Raw genomic sequence first — 20,061 nt, 5'->3', positions numbered from 1 at the left:
TCGGCACAAAGGGGCCATTTCTGGCCCCTCCCCGGGGCGTCAACATCCGCCATACTTTGTATGGCGGCGGACGCCCGTTTTAAAAGCGTTTAGGAGGCGATCAACGATCGCCTCCTAAACTTAAACGGTGTCGCTGGAATGCCTCGATCAGGAGGCATCCAGCGACACCAAACACTTACCTTTGGATGGGCTGTGACCGCTCTGGAGAGCGGTCACAGCCGCAGCTGCCGGTGATCTTCGCCATCTGCAAGATGGCGGCGGTCCGGGAAAATTCAATACAGAAACAATAAAGTCTAAAAAGTTCGCTAGACGGTCTCCAGACCCTCTAGAGAACTCTGGCTCCACTTGCAGGTTGAATATAGGTACTGCATTCAACCATGCAAGTCAATGGAGCTCAGCTTTCTAATCACAGTGTGATTAGAAAAAATAAATTAAAAATAAAATAAAATTAATAATAATTAGAAAAAAAATAGTAAAAAAACAGTAAAATGTAAAAATAATTTCCCACTGATGTCACTATCAGGGGAACCTTCAAGTTGAAAAAAAATGTAAAAAAAAAAAAAAAGGCAAAAAAAAAAATATATATATATAAAAAATATATTTTTGTGAGCAAGTCCTAACATTAGCATATTAGCTTAAAACAATTCTCGCATGGAAAGAGTTAAAATACTGGCATATTAAATGCCCATGGGGTGTCTACTTTTAAAAAATGTATGATTTGATGGGGTAAATTGAATTGGCCGGGTTCAACAAGGTCCCAATTAACACGGGGGGAAGGATGGCCACACATCTAATTTCCAATTAGAAAAATGCACACGTACCAAATGTGGCCTTTTAGTTCCCCCCAAAAATGACAAACCCATGCATGTGGGGTATCACTGTACTCAGGAGATGTTGCTGAACACATATTGGGGTGTCGTGTGACAGCGGCATATACCAGGAGCTGTAAATTCATACATAAAGTAGGTGTGTGTGGGAAAAATACACACACAAAAATACTACTGCAAACTTTAAAAAAATGCTGGTGGTAAAATGTGTGCATGCAAAGAGTTAAAATACCAGCATTTAAAATACCCTGGGGTGTCTAGTTTTCAAAAATATATGGTTTTGTTGGGCATACTGAAATGGCCCGGCTCAAAGATGTACCAAATAGGGCACGGGCAGTGGATCCCCAAATGCCAAAGTTCAACATTGAAAAATGTGCATGCCCCAAATGTGGCTCTTTTGCCCCCGAACAGCCAGGCAAAATCATTCATGTGGGGTATCACTGCGCTCAGGAGATGTTGCTGAACACATATTGGGGTGTTTTGTGATAGTGACATATACGAGAACTTTTTAATTCATACCTGAAGTAAAATGTGTGTGACAAAACAAATGGAAAAAAATGACTATCACAAAGTTTGACAAAGACTGGTGGTAGATATGGTGCATGGAAAGAGTTAAAATACTAGCATTTGAAATACCCTGGGGTGTCTAGTTTTCAAAAATATATAGCTTTATTGGGCACACTGAAATGGCCCGGCTCAAAGATGTACCAAATAGGGCATGGGCAGTGGATCCCCAAATGCCAAAGTGCAACATTGAAAAATGTGCATGCCCCAAATGTGGCCCTTTTGCCCCCAAACAGCCAGGCAAAATCATTCATGTGAGGTATCGCTGTACTCAGGAGATGTTGCTAAACACATATTGGGGTGTTTTTTGATAGTGACATATACCAGAACCTGTTTATTTATACCTAAAGTAAAATGTGTGTGAAAAAACAAATGCAAAAAAATTACTACCATAAAGTTTGACAAAGGCTGATGGTAGAATAAGTGCTTGGAAAGGGTTAAAATACCAGCATTTGGAATACCCTGTGCTGTCTAGTTTTCAAAAATATATGACTTGATGGGGTAAATTGCATTGGCCGGCTTCAAAGATACCCGAAATGGCACATGGGGGGAAGAATTACCAGATTTGGAAAAAATGGCTTTGAAATAGCAAAACGGTACCTGTACTTATTGCTCCATAACGTGCAGAAAAAAGCAAAAAAACATAAAAACATTGGGTATTTCTAAACTCAGGACAAATAGTAGAATCTATTTAGCAGGTTTTTTTATTACCTTTTATAGATGAGTAAAAGATTTTTCAACTAAAAGTTAGAAACAGTCATTTTTTTCTAAATTTTTCACCATATTTTATACTTTTTTTAATAGTAAATAATACGATACAATCAAAACAATGTCATCTAAAGAAAGCCCTTCTTGTCCTGAAAAAAACAATATCTAATGTGTGTGGGTTCAGTAAACGGGAAAGAAGAAAATTACAGCTAAACACGAGCAGCGCAGAAATGTTAAAACGGCCATTGTCACGAAGGGTACAAAAAGTAAAATCAGCCTTTGTCACGAAGGGGTTAAGAGACACACATCTCTAAGCAGGAAAGCCTATACTCTTGTGTGCAGTCATATCGCATGCATGTCATTTTTAAAATCAACATATTTAGATGGAGCATAGCCAGCATGAGATACATGGGCAGTCGTGAGCACAGACATCATTTTTGCCCTGAAATGCATGACATTCTAGGCAAGGGCCTACTCTACACTTTGGAGATTAAACTCACCTCATTTACTGGTATTACTAATGTGTAATGGTCGTAAAAATATAAATGTACTAATTAATTATATCCACAAATCACTGTTATCCAGCTATTCATATGAAAAATCAAACCTAACATCCAAGTTCTTAATTTAACGTATCACTACAATTTATTTTTTTAATTCATAAATGGACATCAGGAACCGGTAAGGAAACTTTCCAGTTAATTTGTATATAAGCAGACATTAAACAGGTATATGTGTCCATGATGTATGTGGAGTACGATGAGAAACGTTCCACTATTTCCCCCACTCTCACTTTTTACAGAAAATTACAGCTTCGGTTATACTATTACCTGCAAGAGTTAGTATTGGCATTAGTTTAATACAATTCATTACAAATACAGGAATAATGATCCCCAACTCAAAATGTTAACTGATGATACTAAGAGAGAGTCAGAAAAAACACTATTTGCTTATGACGTAATTCTGCTTTGGACTGGGTTGGTGCCAGGCCATTACAATACAATAAATTATATTGGGAATACAATATATGGTTAAGCAACGCATGCACATAACACCTAGTATTTTTGTGTAGTTTTCACTCATTTAAACAAAATATCTGGAGCATCATAATGACCAGGTAAACGCAAAGCATAAAATGTGTCCCCAGTTGCAGAAACCTGGCTTCATAGCGTATCAATTCATCTGTGTTTTCCATGAAATCCAGGCTAGCACATACATGTAAATGATTTACAGTTTACATTTACCTGGTAGCACGTCTCATGGAAACAACACATTACCGTGACCACATTATTGGACACAATATGCATTCAATGAACCAAAATTCAAATATGTTTTGATTCTAGTTGATCTTTAGTTTTAACCCCTTAAGGACAATGGGCGGTCCCTAAACCCATTGAAAACAATGCATTTTGAACAGGCTTTGTCATTAAGGGGTTAATCTTGGTATATGAGACATGTGATGTCACAAAATATTGACACTCATGCAAGATGTGTTGATAAGTCCCTCCCCCCATGTATATATCTTGTTTTTGATCCAAAATGATGTTTAATGGCATGTCATTGCACATTTGTGAAACTGGTAGTAAGGTGCCATTGGTACGCAAAAATAAGACAGTGGCAGCAGATGTCGTTTTTGTCACCTTTAAAGGCCTAACAGTGCTGCCGGCGATATAAATCAAACGAAAATAAGAGTTGTGCATCAAATGAAGGACTTTTTACTTAAGTGGCACAATATGTTAAGACTGTACAGAAACTAAAACACAGTTCACCCTCATTGTGTTTTAGAAACTCTGAGGTTCATACACATTTTTTTGTAGTTTTGATGTTGAATGTAACTCATATTTAGGTGCTGGCCTACTGCTTACATAATAACCTGGGTATCGTGTAATATATATATATATAAGATAAGGACAAGGTAAGATATACATAGATACCTAGTAGAAGGCAAAACCATGCACATGATCACACAATTAAAATGAAGAGATCTTTCTCCCATGTCTGGCATATATGAGTAAACAAAATTGTAAAAGTAATAAAATTGAGATACTAAAAAAGTTTATCCAATTAATATACTTGTTTATGCACATAGAAAGTGCATGAAGCCCATTTAAAGATGGTACAAGGGTTTAGTGTGATGAGAGTTACACTGTTTTTAATTAAAAAATAGACACTCAATGTAAATCTGTATCTTTGGGTATTTTTTTTTTTTATCTGGAAGGGAGTTTACAGTGGGATGAGGAAGTAAGCAGCAATTTTAGGCCGTCTGCTCTATGGAACAACCAAGGCAGGTCTTAACATCAGCTTTATTTTTCCTACAGGGAGGGCAGCCCATTGGTTTAGCAGCAGATAGGCAGCCCAACCACACAAAGAAAACTATTTTTAGTGATCCCTATATAATGCACATAGAATGCCATCAGTTACAGTGTATGTAGTTGGCATTCTTAGCGGAGATGGTACTCTAAGGGTTAAACCAGCATGCACATCCACAAGTTGCAGTACTTTGGTGAGAAGAGTGGGCTCAGCCCGTGCTAAAGCCAAGTACCGGGTTGTGCCCAGATCGTCTGGACAGGAGCAGCAAAAAGTGAAGCAAAGCCTTAACTGCCTCCCCCTGGCTTCTTTGGAATCTGGAAGTATCTGCCTCCACTCATGCGCAGCTATGCAGGCTAGTCGTAGTGGTCTGGCTAAACACATACTAGGCACAGAACACACCATGACCAGTTCACCTATTTTCAATAATTTTCCCATAATTTCAAAAAGTATCACTGACACCAAATTATAAATTATGTGGCTGGCACATAGGATTAAATAATTTATTGGTGTACTTCATTGAAAATGATGTTTTTTTGATTGTATTGGTCCCTTAAATATAGTTATAGCAGAATTATGGCAGATTTGTTTTTTTCATTAGCGTTCCTTTCCCTTGCTACATATAACATAAATGCGAGAAGATAGAGAGTGTTATTAGAAACCCAAGCACAAGTGAAAAACAGATTCTAATAAAAGAAAATAAAGACACACATGGAAAGTGGGTCACAGATCAGCAACAAGTGGCTTTTTTTGTTCACCAATTGGGTGAAAAGGCACTTCCAGGCTACCAATTAATAATAGAACAGAGAGCACAGATAATTCTCCACTTCCTCCAATGATGGGCGACAGCTATTTGCTACAATGATACTTGCTTTAAATTATGCACCAGCAGGTCTGTTGAGTGCAATTGCACAGACATTGGGTTGAGTGTTCAGGCGCTCCCAGTAAGGGATGTGCCAAGAAGCGTGCCATGAGAGTGTGGCCCTGTGTTAGTAGGGGGGCTATCAGTGGTGAGCCTGTGAAAGGGGGAGGGGCAGATGTATATATGTGTAAATAGTGTAAATTGGAGCAAGTTTGCATGTTAGTACGTGTGTGTTTTAATCATGGGGGATGCCATAGAAAGATTGGTGCCACTAATACGAGGATCTCAGAACATTTTTCCTTTTGGCCAGTCTGGATCCAACCCATTTATCATATCAGCCAGCTAGCCTGCTGCAGAGATTAGTGTGTTGAATCATAAAGAGAGGTGGACTGAACAGCGCTACACAAATGGTCTGCCCAAGCACAGAAAGATTGCAGCTACTTCAGTTTAAAGAAAAAAAATGACATGATTGGACCTGTAAAGAAAATAATTGCTTCAGTACTTCAATGAACTAGGTGAACAAATAATACCATATAGAATACAATGCACACTGTATTGTAAACTATAGCAGCAAACCTCCAAAAAAGGTCTAAATCACAATACAGTAAGAATAAGTCCATCATATAATATACTCAACTTTACACTTGCAGTTACCATCCATACCACCTAGTGTAACAAATGTATTAAATGTACCCTTATTAGATGGGATGACCTCCATAGGAGGCAAATTATTCATCTTTTACATGAAAAGTTATTTGAAAAAATGATATAGCAATGGGGAGGCCATCCAGAAACACGTACTCAAAATTTTAAATACTTAGGCAACCGAATGTAGCGGTGAGGAGATTGGAAATAGTCTTCAATCGATGCCCTTTTTAATAAAACAACTAAGCCACTATGTTTGTGCCTATAAATATTAAATTGTGCATTAAATTCAGTTTTTCATCAAAATTAAAAAATGTAAAGAAGACCTCACATCATATGCATAAAAGATAACCATGTGTATACTATACAGTCAATTTCTCTTATTGCTGATCACATCACAGTATAATTCAGAACAAAAGTAAAAAAAAAATATTATATTAACACAACCGTCCCTGTATTATGTGCATATGATATGTTAGAGAGGAATATTACATATGCAACATTTGCTCATATCTGTAACCTTACGTACAACACTCAAAGTTATAAAAATATTAAATACATAAAACAAAAATGTTGGTCCATAGTCTTCTACAATAAAATGTCCAGTTACCTCTGAGTTGTTATTTGGGGTAGTATAATAGGTGCACACGCTATCCCAGCAAATGACTCCGGAAAGTGTAAATCTCTTTCCCACTCATCATTTTCTGCATTATACACTTGCACAATACTAGTCACATTGTTTAAGTGCCAGTTGTAGCCGCCTACAATATAAACCTTTTTATCCAATAAACAGCAGCCTGCTTCAGACTGCCCAGCCCTCATTGGACTTACTGTTGTCCATGCATCAGTCTCTGGGGTGTAATATTCCACAGCTAACACATCAAAACATCGATCCACATGATCCATTCTTCCCCCAAGAGCATAAATTCTGTTTTTGGTCCCAACCATTGCATGGAGGACTCTTGGCTCATTCATTGGTGTTTTGAACTCCCACTGATCTATAGAAGGATCATAACAATGTAGAGCTTTCTTGTCTTCAACCGATATTCCATAGCCACCTGATATATACAGCTTACCACCAAGCGTTGCACCAGCATGCCCCCATGTTCTGCGTTTAAGAGAACAAACATAGGTCCACTCGTTCTTTTTAGGGCAGTATCGCTCCACAGATGATAGACTGCCCGACCGATTCCTTCCTCCAGTAGCATACAACATACCATACAACATGTGAAGCTGGAACTGAATTCTGCTCTCTTGCATAGCCTGAATGCGCAGCCACTGATTTAAATGGGGATCATACCGGAAACAGACATCCACAGCTCCTTCACCACTCCTGTACTGCAGATGCTGTCCTCCTACAACATAAATAAAATTGTCCAGCACTGCAACACAAGCATGGCTGCATCCTACCTCCATTTCATTTAGGTCCTTAAACTGTCGAGCATTAACATCTGGCAAGTAATACACTTTGCTGCTCACTGTCCGGTCGTTATCTGTATAAGGCGTGCCACCAAACGTTATTAGAGAACAGGCATCTGATCTAATGATAGTTCTAGGAGATTGCATCTCATGTTGCCGGAATGGGAGAATTTGGTAGTTGAAAGCTTCAAGAAGATACTGTCTGCACAGAACATCCTCCACCATAATATCAACAGTCTGAACGCTATCCACCAATTCCGAAGACTTCATCAACGGAAACCGAATATGGCATAGAACTTGACTAGCACAGGCACGGCGGGAATAATCAAACTGCAGCCAACGAATTGCAGAGCGAAATAAATCTATTTCACTACAGTTTTTAAGCTTGTTGCTTTGGAGGAAGAAAACCAGTCTCTCTAAAGGCAAATGAAGGAAGTCTTCTTCCTCAGAAATTTTAAGGAAGTGTTTGAATGTAAAAGAATCCACCGATTCTTTCAGAGATGCCAGACTAAATGTTGTTGCCATTTGTCCAATGTTCAAACAGGTTTCAACGCTCATGGCAGATTTTAGGAACTCTTCACAGAGTTCAACAACTGGGACCATTTGGAGAAAGACAGCAGCTCCCAAGACATCATGAATACAGTCAAGGTCAAGTGTAACTTCCGCACTGTAAGCAAAGTCAATTATGTGACGCAGTCCTCTAGGAGACACACCTTTTAATTCAATAACATCTTGATTGGCTTCTCTCATTCCTCCTGTAAACATTGCCCTGTAGACAAAAAAACATTTTTATCAAGGTTGTGTTGGGTACATTTCTTTTTTTTGTCATTAAACAGTGGATTTATGTACACAATTATGGAATAATTATTGGAATACTAACAACTTTTCTTCCCCAAAGTACTAATATGTTACAGTTGAATTCCTTACCCAATGTTACATCTTATTTTTAGATAGATTTCCCCACCATTGTTCATCAAGCATCTCTCATTTTTGGCACAGGCGAATAAATATTTTATGTTGTTAAAAAAAAGCAGCCCAAAATCCTACCAATGAAGAATGTATGTTTTACTTACTTTGTAAGTACTAGAACATACATGAAGGGCAAAGAAAAAAAAAAGCTGCAGCAGAATGTCCCCTACTTAACCCACATTATGTGTCAGTTTTGAAACTGGAAGACACTAAACAGTACTGGTGCTGGATGGTGAATGATGTGTGGAGAAAATACATAAGGAAGAAGGAATAGCAAAAGGTCTTCCAAAACTATTAAACTATGCAACCTTAGCAGGGGCAGATTAAGCAAGGGGCCCTGATATGTCATGGGGCCCTGAGTTGCCACCCAAAAATAGACCTACTTGATTCATAGTAGCCTGAGCTACTCCACTGTTGTCGTAACGTGTGCTGCTTGTAAACTCTGGATAAATATAAGGGACTGCGACACTAGCAGAGAGGAGCCAGCTCTACAGAAGGTATGTCCATTACATGCTTAATCAAGTGCAGTCCTCTCTCCCATTGTCCATCTGCTCCCACACAGGAAGAGTGGGAGGGCTTTAGGCCACAATGTGCTCTGATTGGCTGTTTAGTTTCACCTTCTTCACTTGAGTCATCCCTTTCCTTTCTCTCTATAAATTACCTTATAATTATTTATATAGCACCAGCAGATTCCTTAGCGCTATTACAGTAAAATAAATAAAAAAAAATCACAAACAATAGCAAATTGTTGCAAAGTAGAAGAGGGTCCTGCTCTTGTGAGCTTACACTCTAGTCTGTGGTTGAGGGGAGGTGAAACAGTATGAGAGGACTGATGAGTTGGTCCAGTTGGACATAATGTGATTATGTTTAATAGGCTCTTCAATAAACATTTGTTTTAAATTATATTATGTTTTGTGCTAAGTTTTTGACCAACAAAATAGTTGGCCAGTACTTTTGTACTTTAAGGCCAAAGGTGTTCCCATTTCAGAGGTTTTGGGTACCTTTCTGCAGAGGTGGGCCTCTAGGCTGTGGATGAGCTCCCAACGTGTTGTGAAAAGGGGTATATGGAGAGGTACACTAGCACATGGTGCCTTTGGCCAGATTACATCTGTGTTCCATCTACAAAGGCTAAGCCAGCAGAGGGTATGCTGGTCCCTCTTTCCTGTCAGAAGTCCAGTGAACTACACCAGTGAAAACCTTCCTTACACTGGTCCCCAAGAATGTTGATTTGCTAAAATACTCCCGTCTCTGGAGGAAACCCTATAGTCTTGTCCTACATGCTCTGTGTGCTCCAACCATGCACAAAGCGTTATATCATAAACCTGAGAATGTAAAACGTTATACAAGTAAACAAATGCAATTCTGAATGATCTACATCCACATAAAAGTCACCACAACCATCAACTTAATGCTATACATGTGTTATAAAATGAAAACGTAATACATTCACATTTAGAATGGATACATCAATGAATAAAAAATAAAAAAAAACTATTGACAATTTCATAAATATAAATCTATCAACATTTCAACAATACCACTACTACATAACATTGTTTAGACTATTTATACATAACTTTTTTGGTCTTAAGATAGTAAGATACGTAGCAGTTACCCATAAAGGTCTTGTATATACACAATGTACATTTTTGCCAAAATGAGTAGAATAAATGTACAACACTTTTTTTGCTCAGCTAAATCTCTCAAGGTCTTGTACGAGCAAAGCGAGGTCTTGTAGTTCCGAACAAATGCAGTCAAACCCTACCAAGCTTTGAGGTGGTAGTTACAAATTTACCTACATCACCAATGTCAATGCGTTCATATGAAGGCAAATATTCAACTTTTTCATAATCTAAAACAAACAACACGAGTTCTTCAACAATGGTCAAGCAGCAGATCTACAAAAGGACTAATTAAGGTGACACTTCATCATGCATCAGACGGCAGAGATATAAGATCTGATACCAAATCTCACCTGAAATAATCACTGCAGGCAGCCAGGACTACTTTGTGCACTTGAAACACTTCACTGTTTATAGTCAGAATAACGTCAAGCAACTGACCCTGAGCACGCAGCGCTGTCAATCCCTGTAGAAGAGTAGTACTGTGTCCAGGAGCAGAGAAGGTACATTTCATGATGCTGCTCTTGTCAGCCATGCTAAAGAAAAGTAGGAAAGAAGCGAACAAGACCATCAGTTACCAACCGCCTGGCTTATAATCTTGTAAAACACAACATGACCGAGAACAGACTTAGCAATATTACTCAAAATTGTTCTTATGCAAAGTCAGCTGTCTTGCATTGTGGGAATGAAGAAACATCCTGAAACAGTAAGTTATAAATAAACCAACAATGCATATGCAGCAATATTTCCAGTTACAGTTTTTATAATTTCCATGGTAGTGGCAGAAAGCAGTACAGAAACAAAACTGTAAGTTAGTGATACAGGACTATGCAAAAAATGTAAACAAAAAAAAATAAATGGAGGGCATAAAAAAAAAAGCCTTCTTATTTCACCTTACAATTTGGAGATGGTTAAGTCATTGCAAATGTGCATTGTTCAGTTGTAGTTGTTAAAACGGGTGGAAAAAAAAAAAATCACGATCCGTGATCGATTTTTTCACCCAAACGGCGTTGCTGTAATGCCTTGACCTCGAGGCATGCAGCAACGCCACGATCTGGCCCCTCCTCGGGGCGTCAACATTCGCCATACATTGTATGGTGGCGGACGCCCGTTTTAAAAGCGTTTAGGAGGCGATCAACGATCACCTCCTAAACTTAAATGGTGTCGCTGGAATGCCTCGATCAGGAGGCATCCAGCGACACCAAACACTTACCCCAGGATGGACTGTGACCGCTCCAGGGAGCGGTCACAGCCGCAGCTGCACGCAGTCTTCACCATCCGCAAGATGGCGGCGGCCCGGGAAAAAACCAATAAAGATGCAAAAGTTCGCTAGAAGGTCTCCAGACCCTCTAGAGAACTCTGGCTCCACTTGCATGTTGAATACAGGTACTGCATTCAACCATGCAAGTCAATGGAGCCCAGCTTTCTAATCACAGTGTGATAAGTAAAAATAAAATAAATAATAATTAGAAAAAAATAGGAAAAAAAAATAAAATTCCGAATTGGCCGGGTTCAACAATGTCCCAATTAACACGGGGGAAGGATGGCCACACATCTAATTTCCAATTAGAAAAATGCACACGTACCAAATGTGGCCTTTTAGTTCCCCCAAAAAATGACAAACCCATGCATGTGGGATATCACTGTACTCAGGAGATGTTGCTGAACACATATTGGGGTGTCGTGTGACAGCGGCATATACCAGGAGCTGTAAATTCATACATAACATAGGTGTGTGGGGGAAAAATACACACAAAAGAATACTACTGCAAACTTTGAAAAAATTCTGCTGGTAAAATGTGTGCATGCAAAGAGTTAAAATACCAGCATTTAAAATACCCTGGGGTGTCTAATTTTCAAAAATATATGGTTTTGTTGGGCATACTGAAATGGCCCGGCTCAAAGATGTCCCAAATAGAGCATGGGCAGTTGATCGCCAAACGCCAAAGTTCAACAATGAAAATGCGCATGCCCCAAATGTGGCCCTTTTGTCCCCAAACAGCCAGGCAAAATCATTCATGTGAGGTATCGCTGTACTCAGGAGATGCTGCTAAACACATATTGGGGTGTTTTATGATAGGGACATATACCAGAACCTATTTATTCATACCTGAAGTAAAATGGGTGTGAAAAAACAAATGCAAAAAAATTACTACCACAAAGTTTGACAAAGACTGGTGGTAGATATGGTGCATGGAAAGAGTTAAAATACTAGCATTTGGAATACCCTGGGCTGTCTAGTTTTCAAAAATATATGACTTGATGGGGTAAATTGCATTGGCCGGCTTCAAAGATACCCGAAATGGCACATGGGGGGAAGAATTACCAGATTTGGAAAAAATGGCTTTGAAATAGCAAAAACGCTACCTGTACTTATTGCCCCATAATGTGTAGAAAAAAGCAAAAAAACATAAAAACATTGGGTATTTCTAAACTCAGGACAAATAGTAGAATCTATTTAGCAGGTTTTTTCATTACCTTTTATAGATGAGTAAAAGATTTTTCAATTAAAAGTTAGAAAGTCACTTTTTTCTAAATTTTTCACCATATTTTATACTTTTTTTTAATAGTAAATAATATGATACAATCAAAACAATGTCATCTAAAGAAAGCCCTTCTTGTCCTAAAAAAAACAATATCTAATGTGTGTGGGTTCAGTAAATGGGAAAGAAGAAAATTACAGCTAAACACGAGCGGCACAGAAATGTTAAAACGGCCATTGTCACGAAGGGTACAAAAAGTAAAATCAGCCTTTGTCAAGTGACTTTGAACGTGGTGTGGTTGTTGGTGCGAGAGGATGGAGTATTTCAGAAACTGCTGATCTACTGGGATTTTCTCGCACAACCATCTCTAGGGTTTACAGAGAATGGTCTGAAAAAGAGAAAAATCCAGTGAGTGGCAGTTGTGTGGACTAAAATGCCTTCTTGATGTCAGAGGAGAATGGGCAGACTGGTTCGAGATGAGAGAAAGGCAACAGTAACTCAAATAGCCATTCGTATGCCACGAAGAATGAAGACAGTTCTGAAGGCAAAAGGGGGTCCAATGCGGTACTAGCAAGGCTTACCTAATAAAGTGGCCGATGAGTGTATGTATTGAGCATAAAGTGTATCCATACTCTCTTATTAAGGGTTCATTATATAGATATCATAGATATGGGTATCCATGCAAATTTTGCACAAAACACACTGCACATTACTAAGAAATGCAAGATGTATCTGGTTATCAAGGTCTAGCAGTGGATAAAATCCAAACTACCCAAAACGTCTTTCAGGGTAAATGTATATAGACCATATCTGGAACAAAATATGCAAGACTGACATATTTCTTTCCAAAATACCAAGTCTTTTCCTTTCAGGGAGGTATAAGAACCTCAACTGCAAACTTAAGGAGGGCCTACAAAAAGTATAAATGTTACCTGGGTATTTTTCTTACCAGATCTGGAACTTCACTGAACTTTCAGAAAAGGATCACAGTAAATTGGGCATTGTGTTCATACAAAAGGTAGGTAGGCTCTTTAACCTTCTTTTGTCTCATCTCCTTCAGGTATTTAATATCCACTTTGGTGATCCACTGCCCTTGCCCTATTTGGTACATCTTTGAGCCTGGACAATTCAGTGTGCCCAATAAGACCATATGTTTTTGAAAACTAGACACCCCAGGGTATTTCAAATGCTGGTATTTTAACTCTTTCCATGCACTAATTTTACCACCAGCCTTGTCAAAGTTTGCAGTAGTATTTTTTGTGTGTATTTTTCCCCACCCACACGTCGTACTTTAGGTATGAATTTATAGCTCTGGTATATGCCACTGTCACACGACACCTCGATATGTGTTCAGCAACATCCCCCGAGTACAGCGATACCCCACATGCATGGGTTTGTCAGGTTTTGGGGGTGCAAAAAGGCCACATTTGGGATGTGAGCATTTTTCAAATTGGAAATAAGACATGTGGTCACCCTTCCCCCTGTGCAGAAAGCAATCTAAAAAAAAAAAAAAAAAAAAGGGCAATATATATATATATGTTCTGTCACCTGAGCTCTGGACCAAGGGAGTGCCCTGCAAGGCTTGTGCACCATGAAAAAGGCTATATTTACAATGGCATACTCCAGCACTAGACCAGCAACTAACAAAAACAAATAACTGCACCGCCAAACATGCACATAGAGCTTCAGGGAAGGGAGAAAATAGCTGGATCTTGGAATTTCAGCAAAGGAAGTGTAAACTGTTCCTTTACATTTACTTGACATTCACATGAATAGTTTAGAGCATGCTACTGTTACATACATTTAGTAGCAATCAGTATGAAAACTACAGTGCTAAGAGTAAACATACTATCTCCTTGTTTAAATAATTTAGACCCAATCTACATCCGGGTGTGAATGTATTCACCAGGGAAACATATTGCCAGGCAATCATTGTTTGTTGCTATAAAATTTGCATTAATAATCCAAGCGACACAAAAGGCAACACAATATGGTTACACTCTACAAATCATGCAAAAAGTAAGGTCACTGTGTACAGCAACATAACGCTATTTCAGAACAGTCTTTTTTCAAACTGGTTCATTTTTCTTTTACTTCTAGCTATATCTAATGTAGATGTACTACGCATTAACTACTAGGAAGAGAAAAGCCTCACTGAATAAATATCTACAGGATTTACTTAGGTGATCCAACCCTAACTAGCTGGAAACAAAAAGGAAGAAAATAGAATCTTCCATCACCATACTACAATTCTATACAACATCCAGTAATTAACTGCACCCCTTGTCCTGAAAGGGTTACTGGCGGCAGGCAGAACTCATACTAAGTGACCGGATCCTCAGTGTGGAGATTAGTGAGGTCACCAGGTTGTGTAAGCAGCCTATTAAGTGATCACCATTTATGGTAGAGGAAGTGAAAAAAAAGTTTGTTTTGGTTGCCATATGTTGTTCAAGTATGTTTTGTAAAATGGATATGTTTAAATTGTCCATAAAAGAGATTTTGTAGACCCCATTAAAATTCTTAACTAAAAATTAAATAACTCCTCTATTGTGGCTCAAAACTAAAAATTAAATAACTCCTCTATTGTGGCTCAACTAGTGCATTTCTGTTAAGTGATAATTATTTTAACAGGGAAAAGAAAAAATGTCGCTGCGCTAAGCTAGTCTCAGGCTCAAATAATACAAATGTATAATATGAGGCCTACCAAACAGTGTGAGCATGCTGCAAATACAGTGTTGGCAGTACAATGTATACAAAAAACAAAAACTGTCTGCGCTTCTGGCCAAAGCATAATTAAGCTCACCCGCCTAAATGGGAGGAGGTTTAACCCCTTCAATCCCAGGGGTTTTTGGTAACTCAAAGCCCAGAGCAATTTTGCCATTTTTGGGGTATGTTGGTTTAGCAATGATTCTCTTTTCCTGTGAATAGTGTACCCATATAAACTATATATCGTTTTTTCAAGGAGAGATAGAGCTTTCGTTTGATACCATAGTTGGATGATTAGCTCGAAATTTAGAATGAGAAATTTAGTAAAAACTAGCGAAGATTAGAAAATTAAACTAATTTTTTTTTACATTTTCCCTCTGAATCCTCACAAAATTAGGTAAAGTGATGGAAACTCCCCTCCAAGTTTATTAATTCAGGTGTCCTGATTTCAGAAATACCTAATTTATATAGATTTTCCAGACTTTCCCAGCACCAGGGAGCGTTCTATTAGGTGTATAATTTTTATGCCTATGGCTTAACGGGTTTGGGGGTTGTGAACGGGGGCAGGAGGGTTATACTGGCTAGATGTTATGCTAGGGCAATGGGAAGTAAGGTTTTTTAATAATTTTTTTTTAATCTTTTTTTTATATATTTTTTTTAAATTTTTTTTATTTTTAATTTTTTTACATTTTTTTTTTTATTTTTTATATATTATTTTTACACAGAAATGGTTAGAGGTCCTCCTAGGGACCTCCTGAACATGCCAGTGATGTCACAATGACATCACAGCCCACATTATAATTTTTTTTAGTATTTATATTATTTTAATGATTTTTTTAATATTATTTTTAAATGGACTAACGTTTTTTTTTTTCAGCTTTTCTGTTACAGGCCGGGAGGGGGAGTGAGAGAGATGGTTTCTCACTCCCCTCCCCGCGATCCCCCTGCACCGATCACACTGTGATCTCTATGCAGGTCCTCACAGACCTGCATAGAGATCGCAGCGTCTCTGTGCCTCATCGGAGGGCAGGATATCCCCGCAGGGGATATCCTGTCCTCCGATGACCTTCCGGGTTATGTCAGCAGTGACGTAACCCGGAAGGGAATGCCCGATCGCGCGTTTGCAGCTGCGCGGTCGCGCGATCGGGCAGTTTACCGGTAACAGCTTACCGGCTTTCATGCCGGAAGCTGTTACGGGCGATCGGACCGCAGAAAGCCGGCAAAGCCGGCTTCTGCTGTCAGTGGGGAGTCCAGGCTGTCAAACGACAGCCTGGTCTCCCGTGCAGCGGCAGGGATGTGTCCCTGACGCTGCACGAAGGGCTGGACGTACCGGGACGTCCATAGGGGTTTCTTTGTGGGCGTTTTTTGGACGTCCCGGTACGTCTATAGGGGAACTAAGGGGTTAATTGCACCTCCCCCAACACATTAATAAGGTTTTGGTAACAGTATAAACTGCTTTGTGTGCCCACTATGTAGGAGGTGAGAGTAGGTTCTCACCCTATTGAGAGTGTGCCTTGACGTGGCGGGGGAGCTTAATTATGCTTTGGCCAATTCATATAACCAAAACCTCTCATTTATATTATGTTTATATATTTGTTGCCAACTTTATTAGGGTGAGAAGCGCAGACAGTATTTTGATAATTATTTTAAGCATATATGCACACAACTTCTTCAACATAGATAACCCAGAATATTCTAAGCCCAACAAGCACAAATATGTATACCGTGCAAATCATATATGATATCAAGCAAGCAAGCCAAAAGGGAACATGTCATCCATCAGTCTGTAAGAGACACAATCCATTGAAGGTAAGTGTGAATGTCGGCAAGAAATCTGACGACACCAGTTCAATGAGTTGAGTAAGCAAGAGCTTCTTTATTCAAGTGCGCACAGGGGAGAGTCCAGTTCGCAGACTTCTCTACCCCTCCTTAATTTTCTAACAATATATAGGCAAAGAAGCGCAAACAGTTATTAGCATATTGTCTAGCCATCTGTTGGTATATTTACTTTGATTTGCTGACACACACGGTTTAAAGAGGTCAATAAAAATACCCCCCCACCCCAGACATGTGAAATCTTTACTTACAGAAGGTCAAGAAAGGGACAACTTGTCCTTTGTCGTGGCGGACTCTGATTCTTTTGCAACAAGGCACTTAGAGCAAAGAAAACATACGAAAACATACCATATGTACACATTCTTCCGAGACACAAACAAGACATAAGTAAACTAAGAAATGAGGTAGACAGGTGATTGTAGTGTTATCTTATCTGCTATCAGCAGAATAAGCAATGAGGTAAAGATCATTGTACTGACATCCAGAATCAGCAAAATTCTTCAACTTCCACATAAGGCATACACAATTTTATTTAAACACTGTGACAGAAAACCAGAGCTCCAACGGAACCTCTCCTCAGTGGTCTGGCATTTGAGCATCACTGATTGACTGCTTGGAGCTGCCAATCAGCAGTAGCAAAGCATTCCCATTCACTTCAATGCTAGTGCATTATGTGCATGAGCATCTGGGGTGTCATTAAACCCCCCGAAGTGCTTGCTGAGCCAGTGCTAGAGCTAACTGGTGGGGAGTATATTTTATGGCAAATTGTTGGGGGGGCGGGCAGGAAAGGGGCAAATGCATATTTGGGGATTCTGTATTTTGAATCCCTCTATGAATTTCCAATAGGAATTGGAAGTGCACATGATGGCTGGAGTGTCCCTTTAAATTATTTCTATTACGTCATCTCTCCTAAAAATTTGCACATTTTTTGTATATTGTAAATTTGAACATACTTAATTTGGTAAGTAATACATTGTTAGCCTAATCAGTAACACTATTCCTGAAAAAGCTTACAAATTATGCTAAGGTAATGTTTTATCCCCATTTTAAGTTCTGCAAATTAGGGAGAGCCCGGATTATTGAACATAATTCATATAACAAGAAGGAATTATTCTGTTCCTGTTAACTCATCCCCAAATACCATTAAATGTGATATAATAGTGTTTGTGTATATATATATATATATATATATATATATATATATACACACACACACACTATTATATGTATATATGTAACATATATCTCCTATATAATCACATTTCTAAAAATTACAGAAATTTTAACCAAAAAAAAGTTTCTTCTTTGTATCCATATGGTGGAAATACATACACAAGCATTTCACTTTAACAGACCATACATATGTCTAATTAAATACAATATAATTAAAATACTAACTATATAATTATATATAGTTCAGATAAGAAATTCTTCAGATTACACTTACTAGTGTTCATCTTAAATGCTTGTCAAAAACACACTTACCCTGCTAGGTGTGTTATTTTTATTCGCAGTCTTCTTGTAAATTAAGGAACTTTCTCACTTAAGATAGTTCTTCACATTTAATAAGGTATCGTAGTAACGCGAAGGACCCACAACCTGCCAGCTGGCATTTCGTTTATGTTTGGAGGTGATTTGCGTGATATCATCACACACCCCTTTCTGAGGCCTAGAACTCCTGTCAATCCCCGGGCTCTCCTGCTCCACTTCCCCGCCTCCAGCCTGCACACTTTCAGCTCTGTTCCGTGCTCTTAGGGCGGCATAGGTTAGCTTGGGCTTACCCAGGACGGAGTGAAAGCAGGCCCAGGGTGTTATGAATGCACCATGGCCATTCGCATAGCTCTCACCTGCTCTGCCGGACCGAAACGAACTCCCCTCCTCCGGACTCCGCCATGTTCCCGGGGCTGGCTCAGGTAACCGGCTTAAAGGAACAGCGACAACTGTGTAAGTCTTGTCTTATCTCTGCCAAATAATAAATATATAATAAATATATTACAATATTCCAAATCCAATAAAAGGATATTTCAAAATCCACATGACTAGAAATCTGGATTTTAGAATTTAAAGGGACAGTGCAGCGTTTCACAGGTAAATACAAGTGACTCCATCAGATCCTTGCCCCCCACCCTGTAACTCACTCACACAAACACACTCTAACACACACACTTACAGACTCATGCCTTATACCTACACATTCATGTTAACAGACATACACATTCATGCCAATGCACTCCCTCCCTCCCCCTCACTCACTCACACTCACACACACATACACTTTAGTGCTCAGGGCTGGTGCAAAGTTTTTTGCCACCTCAGTTTGCTGGCCCATTGGCTCTGCCCCTTATTCCCCTTTTGAGTCCCACCCTTGGGACAGAGCCCCTGCATTGGTACTGCTTAAGTCTCCAGTCTTACAAAATGAAGTTGGAGCCGGGACCATAGAGGAACTATAACGTATTAAAGTCTGGTTTCGACCTCTACATGTAGCCATGGTGTGGAGTGATGGCTATAATAATTTGCTATGTTTAACTGCTATGGTCATTGGCTATGATCATACCTAGGAACTCTCCGGGGTGTTTCCCGCTGAACGCCCTTGATCGGGACCGCCCAGTAACATCAGGGGAACTCCCACTGAGGTTAGTGGGACCTCCTAACGATATCATGGACCGTCCGCTGACGTCAGTGGGCAGTCCTGGCCGCGTCCCGCAAGGGAAGGCTCCGGGTAGCCGGAGCCCAGAAGTTCCCAGGTATGACTATGATTCAACTTTGAATACTGATTGGATCAGCTCGAGGAGGGCATCTAAATGTTTCGAACGACTCTGAGTAGTTTGATTCGGTGCGAAAATACCAGATGGTCCAAAAATATCTGAGGAAACAAAAATTAACAGAGGTTCTGAGCTGGAGCACCAGGAGTCCATTACAGTTTGTAACGTGGATAAAACTGTAATTTAAAGGCTACATTCAGGAATTATATGTATTAAAGTCCTCCTCACTTGTTTTTCTGTACTAGACTACATTTTGGTGAATTTAGCGATTTGTACGAAGCCTTGAAAATGAGGTCAGACTCCCTATAAATCAGACGAAAACAAAGCAAAAAGCTCCGAATTTTTGTCCCA

The 20,061-nt window shown here is 39.3% G+C and overlaps 1 protein-coding gene across 1 annotated transcript; it reads right to left on the bottom strand.

Annotated features, from left to right (window-relative positions):
- Window positions 1-6,519: 6,519 nt before the first annotated feature.
- On the bottom strand, window positions 6,520-18,842 carry LOC149280870 (kelch-like protein 26). Its single transcript, XM_089500020.1, has 3 exons — window positions 18,796-18,842; window positions 10,277-10,459; window positions 6,520-8,101 (listed from the first exon to the last, which is right to left on the bottom strand). Exons 1-3 carry the CDS (start codon window positions 18,840-18,842, stop codon window positions 6,520-6,522), a joined length of 1,812 nt encoding a protein of 603 aa, XP_089356146.1.
- Window positions 18,843-20,061: the final 1,219 nt, after the last annotated feature.

The sequence above is a fragment of the Sceloporus occidentalis genome, unplaced genomic scaffold (genome assembly GCF_023333645.1).
Source record: "Sceloporus occidentalis isolate IW3139 unplaced genomic scaffold, rSceOcc1.0.p SCAF_145, whole genome shotgun sequence".
Classification (NCBI taxonomy): domain Eukaryota; kingdom Metazoa; phylum Chordata; class Lepidosauria; order Squamata; family Phrynosomatidae; genus Sceloporus; species Sceloporus occidentalis.
The sequence above is the reverse complement of the archived record's forward strand: the minus strand, read 5'-3'. Positions and strand labels throughout refer to the sequence as shown.